The sequence below is a fragment of the Otolemur garnettii genome, unplaced genomic scaffold (genome assembly GCF_000181295.1).
Source record: "Otolemur garnettii isolate 467f Iridium unplaced genomic scaffold, OtoGar3 scaffold00001, whole genome shotgun sequence".
Classification (NCBI taxonomy): domain Eukaryota; kingdom Metazoa; phylum Chordata; class Mammalia; order Primates; family Galagidae; genus Otolemur; species Otolemur garnettii.
In genome coordinates, this window is record NW_003852396.1 from 70,992,475 (window position 1) to 71,001,659 (window position 9,185).

Below are 9,185 nucleotides of genomic sequence, written 5' to 3' on the forward strand. Positions count from 1 at the left end.
TTTTCTTAGGCCTCTCTCTTTGGCTTATAGACAGCCATCTTCTCCCTGTGTCTTCACATAGTCTTCCCTCCTTACTGTTTAAATTTCCTCTTCCTATGAGGATACCAGCCACACTGAATTGGAGCCCACCCTAATGACCTCATTTTAACCTAACCACCTCTTTTAAGACCTCCTTAAAGATTTCAGATACACTCAACCATCAGATGTTCTGGGGCGCAGGACTTCAGCATAAGAATTGGGAGTTGGGGCGCACAACTCAGCCGTAATGTGTCTTGTGCCTGACCCATGGTGGGCTCAGGAAGCCTACTTATCATTATGGTCCTCATCAGTGTTGAAACCACACAAACTTTTAATGGAACACTAAGTGTCTCTGTAGACTCTTAGACACACTAAGCTTATTTAAACAGGCAACCAACCATTACGACAGGTTTGCCAGTCCTCCGTTATCAGGGTTGAGGCCATTTCTTCTCTCTCTCCCAGATTCCGGATGTTATAAATCATTAAAATGAGTCATCCTTTTGTCTCCCCCCTCAGTCTTTTAGTGCTGTGCCAGTATGTGGAAATGTGCTCACCTGCTGATTCTAAACTCAAGTCACTATCATACTCTTCAAAATTCCTAGTCCCAGCAGGCCTCTCTTCCAGACATTTTCTTCTGATTCTCCATCCCTGGCAGAAACCTCTATGCCTGGATTTAGAAACTGCCCTTGTAATATTTGAGCAAATGTCTCCTGAGGCTTCAAGTGAGTCTCACATAGCCTTATCCTCCTGGTCCTCCTCTGCTGCCCTCAGCCCTAGGTGGAGGGTCCACAGAAAGAGCTTGTCCTAGGGTAGCACTTCAAAGGGGAAGATCAGTCACCCCAATGGTGTCCTAGCAACAACCCTTCACCCAGGTGCTGTGGCCCATTCTGCTCATTCTTTTGACTCTTCTTGTTACCAGTCTGTATCCCTAGAGAAGCCACCAGAGGAGCTTGTGTCCCTGGGCAACTGAGCAGCCTCCTGAATCATCCCTTTGCCTTTGTTTTTCTCTTCCAGCTGCAGAGCCCTTGCTCCAGGAGCAAAGCCCAGGTGCCTGAGCAGCCACCACGGCAGCAGAGCACAGCCTGCGGAGAAGCTGATCACCGACAGAGATAGAGCGGATATGTGTGCGTGTGTGTGCGCGTGTTCAGAGAAGGAATGGTGTGGTGTTTGCGTGTGCATGCATCTGTTTACACTCTCATGATTCTGAAAGCTTCCTGGGCTGGAAGAGGTTCTGTAGCACATTCCACCACCAGTGCTATTTCCTGGCCTCCAGACACAAAGCTAGAGGTTATGGCAGTGATTTTCAGCCAAGAGCTGTCCCTATAAGCCAGCTGCCTTGTCTGAATAGCACATAGTGCTGGGCCCCTAGCTGGGATTCTGGCACTTGTCTCCCTAAACCTCCCTCCTCATCTCAGACTGAGAACAGGAGGGCCCATGGTTTGGCTCTTGTCCAAAGCCTAGATTCTAGAGGCAGCTAGAGTCCTGCTGAGTTCCTGCCTTCTGACCCTGGAGGCTGGGCCTGCTGAATTGGATGGATGCTGTCCAACCTTAGCCACCTGGTCTTGCTTCTTTCTTATTTTAAAATTCTCTGTCACTGGGTCCTCCAGCCCTTCCTTGGGTAACTAGGACTAGGCACAAGGCTGTAGACAGATCTGAGAAATTTCTGCCATCATTCAGAAGTACACCCACATACCTGACTGGTGCGGTGTGTGCCCAGAAGTAGAAAATAGCCTAAGACACACATCTACCTTCTCAGGGCTTAGAACCTATGGTTAAGAACAGAATCCCAGCTCTTGCTGTTCCTTCTGCAGAAGCCAGAGCCAGCCTCTGTGTTTACCCAGGAGCTGTGGAGGGGCTGGGGTCAGACTTGGTCTCTCTATCAGGAGACCCCAGGTAGCATTCGGCCCTCTGGCTCCTCTGGCTACACTCCAAGGTACCACAGTGCTACCAGTGAGGACAACTGACAGCCAGCAGGGAAGCCATTCCACTCTTCATTCTACAGGCTTCTAGGGCCTGCCCTGGACTAGTCAGCACCCAAACTGCTACATCAGCTACCCCAGTAGCTGGGCTCTAATGACTCAGGCAGGGGTGGGGGCTGTCAGGAGCAGTTGGCAAAAGTCCTAATGGAGATCACACCCAGCACACCATCCTTTCCAGAAGCAGTAGGTGGGAGATTTGACCCAGAGAAACTGAGCCTTGCATTCCAAGAGTGGCCCATGCCTCCCACCTCTCCCTGCCCACTGTCAAAGGCCTGTTTTGAGAAAGACATATGAAAAGAAGGTCTGTGTGTCAACTGGAGCAAGTCTTCTTCCACCCTGTGGCCAGCACTTGAGCCACAAAGAGTACATTTGTGTGTGTGTGTGTGTGTGTGTGTGTGTGTGGCTAAGAGGCTAATTCCCATTTGGATTTTGTCCTCACATGTAACGTTAAGCTGGCCTCTGGGCCTTTTCCTTTCTACCTCCCCTGTGACCTTTCCTAGCCACAGAGCTGTTAATTCTTTTGGCCCAAGCCCTGTCCTCTGTCCTCAGACCAGGACCCTAGGATCAGGGACCTGTCTCCTGCAGCTGTCCAGCACAGTGACAGGCTTCTTCCTGAGATGTCCTCAGGTTTTCTCAGCCAGAGAGCTACCTTTAGTGTCCAACTGTTGTTATGTAAGCCACCCTCCCTAGAAATGTCCTACAGTCATGTGGGGGTACAGCTAATGATGTGGGGTCATTGATGTTGGGGCTTCCCTGTTCCCTCACCCCCAGCCAGGAGGAAAGAGGAGTGGGGACTGTTGCCAGATGGCGAGTAGAATGAACCTGCAAGGGCAAGTCTGAGAACTGAGAAGGCCAGAGGCTGAGGGCCAGATTCAGTATTTATTAGCAGCACCTTCAAGTATCGGGGTAATTCTGTTTCCTGCCTATTTGATGATAGCTCTTTTCCTTAAGGTACAAGTTGGCAGGACCACTCCCCCGTATTTCTCCACCATCCCTGGTATGCTGTCATTCCCAGGACAAACTGCCAGTAGAGTGGGGCAGTGCACTTCCAGAGCCAGGAGGGCCAGGGCAGGGCAGGAGAAGGTGTATCCAGTGGCCTGGAACTCCACAATGGCTTTCTGCCTCCCTTCTCCTAGCCCAGGTGGCCCTGAGGGCTGCCACAAAGCAGTACCCCAAATCCTAACCCAAGATCCAGCTTGGAGAAAAGATGGTCGCAGGCAAAATGCACTTTATAGAGACTTTCTATTGCTGGGAATGTATGTTTCTCCCACAGTTTGTTTGTGAATATTCACTTGTTTTATAAACATCTGATCCTGTCTGAGTAAAGCTGTACTGTCATCCATCCTATGGGAGGTCTGGCGACTAGGGTTTGGTGAGGCTGAGCCTAAGTGAAGCTATAGGCCAGACTATCTTGGTTTTGTTGGGGCCAGGAGCCTCAGATCCCTCCTCAGGTGGGGAGGCCCCCATGGAAGCAGCTGGAGCAGACCAGGGTCAAAATTGTGGGTAAGTCAGCTGGAATGGTATAGAGTACTGTGGGCTGAGGGTAAGGGTCCTGAATGCCATCCTGCAGTGACCCAACGTGCAACCCACTGAAATCCCCCAATCTGGGAGCCAGTGAGTGGCAGGGCCCTCTCCAGGCCCTAAGTCCATCCTTTACCTCAGTGCAACCACTTTGGCTGCAGCCCTATAGTAGGGAGGGAATGCAGGCCCACTGGCTCTGACTAGGTGGTCAAGTTCTGCCCATAACCAAGCCCAGGGCCTGTATCTGTCTCCTGCCACTGGGCCAGAGAACAGCCCCTCTCTGTGCAGTTTGCCCTGCTTTCATGCTAGGGGCCCCTGGCCTTGGACTGAGGACTTTATTAGCTCACCTCCTACTTCCTGTAGGAAGGGGCTCAGGCAAGGCCCAAGGGTATCACAATCTGCCTTGCACAGAGTAAGAAAGGGGTCAGGGGAAGAACTTGCCTTGGCTCTGCTTTGAAGCTCTTATCAGGGTCTGGATCTGCGCTTTCCTTTTTCTCTTTTCCTGGCTTCTCTCTAATGTAGCTTTGGGTTGGTCTCTGGAGATGAGATACCTTTGTTCTTAAGAGGTTCCAGAAGAGGGAGTTGTCCCACATATACACACCTGACCTCCTGAGGATGTCCCCTAGCTCAGACAAGTATACATTCTAAGAAATTCTTATTATGGCAAGACTGCTTTCCTGAGAGGAAAACCAAGGTGCCATGGCAGCAGATGGTTGCTATGAGGGCCTAGTGAGAGGGGCCTGAGCCACAACAGCAGGAATGGTAATATGGCCACCCCTCTGGGCCCCAGGGGCAAGGAGAGGCAAGGCAGCCAAGGCCTATGATTCCAGATACTGAGATATGCTCAGGGCTGGCACTGGGGGGTGCTTATTGCAGGGCAGGTGTCTACAGCTCCTTGCTGGGTGCCACATTGGAGGGAAAAGGGCCAGTATGGCAGTCCAGATTCACATATAGGCCCTGTGCCACCTTCTGCCCTGGTCTGTGGAAGACAGGGTCTGCAGTTCTCTCAGGTGACCAGAGTCTCTGACCCATCAAAGCTGGGACCCTGGCCTTGGGAGACCACAACTGTGTGAAAGAACTCAATTAGGGAACACAGGACCTTCAAGGCCTGGAAATCCAGGCTTACCCCTCTGAGGGTAGAAAAGACAAGGAGGAAACCATGGCCAAAACCTAGCAGGGATGGATCTGCTACAGAGAACAGAAACAATCCCAAGAAGTCCACAATGAGGGCAGGGGAAAGGTCCCAAGCCCTTTGTCTGTGGGTGCAAAAGAGAGGTGCTTGCTGTGCAGGAAACATAATTGAGATGCTAAGTGAGAAAGAGAAGCTTAGAAATCCTGGCTTGAACAAGGAGGAGGCATTGAGACTGAGAAGCCAAAAGAAGGGCTCAGTTCACAACCAGTGGCTGGGGCTGAAAGGAGGCTTGGGTGAGTTTTTAGGGAAAACGCCCTCTAAAGAGAATCCTTGGAGGTGTGGGGATGTGTGTAAAGGGACAGGAATGAGATGCGGCCTGCGTCCCAGTGCAGGAGGGCAGGGTGTTCCTATTTCCCAGTGACAACACATTTTGTATTGTTTTATCCTCACAACAACCATGGAACGTACAGCTACTGTCTCCATTTCACTGATGAGAAAACTGAACCTCAGGTTTGTAAAGTTTCTAATGCAAAGCCCTACTGCGTATTCACTTGTGGAGCCAGGCTGTGAATACACCACCTGACTCCAAATCTGTCTTCTCTAGGAGTCCACTCTGACATCCTCTTTCATGCCCGCCTTCTCTGTCTCTGCTGCGAGGGGCCAACTGGGCCTTGGGATCCAGGGCCCTGCCATTACCTGGTACTCAGGCACTAGACACACCCACGGACAAAGCACGCACTGACAACTAACGGCTTTGCAGGGTGGGGGTAGAGTCAGCGTTGGATAGGACAGGGCTGGGCCAAGCCCAGAACCGCGGGGACCATGGCTTCAGCACCTTGGAGAGCGCCAGGTGGGCGGGGCTAGCGGGGCGGGCGGGGCTAGCGGGGCGGGGCGGGGCGCGCGAGACCCCTACCGGGGCCGGGGGCGCGCGCGGGAAGCTCTCACCAGTCCCGCGAGCCGTGCGCGGTTCGGAGCCGCGCCCTGCCCTGCACAGGTGCGCCGGCCGCACCCGCCCGAGCCCGAGCCCGAGCCCGAACCCCGCGGAGGCCTTCTCGGCGCGCCTCCGCCGCCTCCTCCTCCGCGCCGCGCTCCGCCCGGATGGCCAGGGCTGTGCGGGAGAATGGCGGAGCGAGAAAGCGGCGGCCTGGGCGGGGGGGCCGCGTCACCGCCTGCCGCCTCCCCATTCCTGGGGCTACACATCGCGTCGCCTCCCAATTTCAGGTGAGAGTCCGTGGCCGCGGCGCATCCCGCCCTTTAGCCGGGGCTGATCTGCCTGGGCTGGCCCTCCCCGCCCCCCAGGACCTCAGGAACCGGGGAACTAGAGGGCAGCATGGGCACGGCGGGATAGAGTCTCCCCCTGAAGTCCCCTCAGCCTCAAGTTCAGACTGATAGCCTCTGCATATTCATGGAGCAGCTCCCTCCGCCATTCTTCGTCCCTAGGGTGGGAGCTTCTGCGCTGGAATTGGAGGAGGGGGCTTGGAGGCCTCCTTCTGCCCCACTTCGGGGCTGCGGCAGTATCTGGGGGTCTAGGGTCTGATTTAAGATCCTAAAGCTGGCAGGCAGCTCGCGGCTTTCCCTGTGCCCAGGCCGAAGGTTTCTGAATAGAAACGGGAGCAGGCTTAGATGGCCTGTGGGTCCCAGTTCCATGGAGCAATCGACAACATTGGTGCCCGAAGGAGGGAGACTTGGGCCCCTCCCCCAACCCTGCCTGACCAGATGGGCCTAACTGCCAGGCTTGGCATGGCCGGGACCCTCTGTGGATTTGAACAGCTCCAACCTGGTTAGGTGTGTCTCTCAGGGCAGGTGTAGAAGGCTCCACCTCAACCCAGGGATCCTAGGCCCTGCCACAGAAGGGAAAGGATCTGCCCAGAAGTAGCCAAGGACATTGGGGGTGTAGGGAGGGTCCCTGCTGGGGTAAGCACAGCCCCCCTTCCACTACCACCCCCTAATCTGGTACTAGGCTAGGTGGATTTCAGAGAAGCAAAGGATGGATGTTGGAGAAGGAAGGGATGAATGTTCCTCCTCTATAATTCTGGCCCGCAGTTCGTGAGGAAGAGAAGGGTATAACTGCTCCAGGGCCCCCGGTTGGTGAGGAAGAGGAGGGTGTAACTCCTCCAGAGCCCAGAGGAGGAGGCTTAGACATACCTCATTGTTTCCCTATCTCATGAGCTGGCGCCTTCCCTTCTCCTGGGGCCCCCACCCCAGCCAGGCCCCAGCTGGACTCTGGCGCCAGCCCCTCCTCTGAGCATAGGGTCACTGGCTCCCAGGCCCTCAGGTGGGCAGGGATCCCTGGGGATCTCTAATGGCATCATCAAGCCCAGAAACCTTCCCCCTACCTCCAGGCCCTGAGCTGAGTGAGGAAGACTCAGAGGGGGCCAGATGGAAGAGTCCATGCCTGAAGGCCTGAGGCTGCAGTTCTGTGACCATGCCTCAGACTCATGAGGGGAGGGCTGAGACTGCACTTAGCAGGACGCATGATGCCTCCCTCCCTCCAGGACTCTATGGTGGGAGAGCAGTGGGCTAGACAGACCTGGGCTCAAATGCTAGCTCTGCTCTTTCCTAGCTACATGACCCAGGCATTTTGAGTCCTCTCTGGGTCCCAACTGTTAAGTGGGCTAATTAATATTGATTCCCACTTAGAAAGGAGACAGCGTATATTAAGTCAGTGTTCAACAAGTGTCAGCTCTTCACACTAGCAAATATCTTACAACTGGTTACTGTATAAATGGTGGCTCACTTCACCCTCATAACTGCCCTGAGAGAGGATGATGGTCTGCCCATTTTACAGATGAGTCCACTGACATTAAGGAAGGCAGGGTAGCTTGCCTTGGGACTCTGAGACAGTCAGAGGTTGAGGCTGGGCTAAAACCCAGGTCTTTCCACTCCACCTTCAGGCCCTGCCTCTGGCCCACAGGATAGTTTTGCGTGCCCTATACATACACTTCCCCTGTAAGCATGGACACTTTAGAGGAGCTGACAAGGCAGACACCAGCCAGTGAGTGTGGCCAACTCTGAGCCAGGAGAGACAAGGGCAGCAGTAGGCCAAAAGGCTGAGCGTGGGCTAGCCCTCCAGGACACCGTGGCTCAGCTGTGGACACTGGGCCAGCTGGTGGGAATAATGAGGGCCAGTGTCTCAAGCCCACAAGGCCTGTCTTACTGCCCCAGTGGCGCCTGCTGCCCTTTCTCCTGGCCCGCCTCTCACAGCCCTTGGCCAAGCTCCATTAAGCCCTGGGTGTTGAGTGCTCTCTTGTGGCTCTTTGGTGGGGTCATAGATTCAACTGCCTGGGGTTGAATCCAGGCTGGGCCTTTTTAGCTGTGTGCCCTGAGACTGGGCCCTTAACCCCTCTCAGCCACCAAGATGCCGGCTTTGACCCCTGCTCAGGATGGCCCTAACGCTCAGATGAAATAATGCGTGTCGAGTGTTTCAAGGTCTATGGAGAACTGCATGTGCTTATGTGTGTGTGTGTGTGTGTGTGTGTGTGTGCACCTGGGCCCCCAGCACCACTGTCCGCTCCCAGGAGACATAGGGGGTTCACACCTAAACTTTGGTATCCCCATTGCTCAGAGTAGGTTCTCAGTAATGCACTATTAGTTTGTTATTTAATTTAGGCCAAAGTTGGGTGCTGTCCTTTTTGGGAGCTCACAGCACACAATGTCAGAGAATAACAATGGTGAGCACTGATGCTCAGAAGGCACTCACTCTGCCCAGGCGCTGTTCTGAGAGCTTTACTCCTCACAAGAACCATACAAGCAGAGTGTTGTTATTGTCCATACTTGGCAGGTGAAGAAACTGAGGCAGAGAGAAGTTACATAAGTTGCAGAGCTGGGATTTGAACCCTGGCAGTCTGATTTCAGAGCCACCTCCCCCCAAAAGTGAGCCTTGGAACCCTGGAAGAGATTCTGTGGAGAGAGAATGTGGGTCCCACGGACTTGGAAGGATGAGAACATTACTATGTTGGTAGTTAGTGTAAATAAATACCTGTTGTTGTTTTTTCTGGTTATAGAAATGTTCCGACTAGTACTAGTGGGTTACCTTAGGGCAATAATTTTCAACCGGTGTACCAGTGTGCCATGAGAGGATCTTAGATGTGCCGCAAGTATTTTTAAATATCATTAATTAAATTATTTTTGAAAGAAGTTTGAAGCACGGGAAGCATATTCTTTCTTTTTTTTTTTTTAATTTTTTTTTGACCACCATAATTTAAGTGTGCCATTAAAATTTAAGTACAGGTTCCATGAGATAAAAAAGGTTGAAAAACACTGCCTTTAGGATAGGGTATGGGCTGAGGGAGTTTCACTACTAATTGTGCATACTACTGTATTACAGGTTAAGTAGTCTTATCCAAAGTGCTTGGGACCAGGAGGGTTTTGGATTTTTGGTTTTTTGGGATTTGGGAGAATATTTGCATATGTTTAATAGGATATCGTGTTGGTGCTCAAAATGTTTCAGATGTGTGGGGGCATTTCAGATTTCAGATTTTCAAATTAGGGATGCTCATTTTTACAGTGAGAATAGGTTACTTCTTTTTTTTTTT

General features: G+C 52.8%; 2 protein-coding genes across 2 annotated transcripts in view; both read left to right on the top strand.

Moving 5' to 3' along the window:
- Positions 1-3,318, top strand: part of CRY2 (cryptochrome circadian regulator 2) — a 38,746-nt gene extending 35,428 nt beyond the window's left edge. Inside the window, exon 12 of the mRNA XM_003781259.3 lies at positions 1,033-3,318. The gene's annotated coding sequence lies outside the window, so the exon portion shown is untranslated. The remainder of the gene's footprint in view (positions 1-1,032) is intronic.
- A 2,129-nt stretch (positions 3,319-5,447) lies between these two features.
- MAPK8IP1 (mitogen-activated protein kinase 8 interacting protein 1) overlaps positions 5,448-9,185 on the top strand; it is a 20,755-nt gene continuing 17,017 nt past the window's right edge. The window contains exon 1 of the mRNA XM_003781260.1: positions 5,448-5,871. Within this exon, the coding sequence (XP_003781308.1) occupies positions 5,771-5,871 (101 nt within the window). The 5' untranslated portion in view covers positions 5,448-5,770. The remainder of the gene's footprint in view (positions 5,872-9,185) is intronic.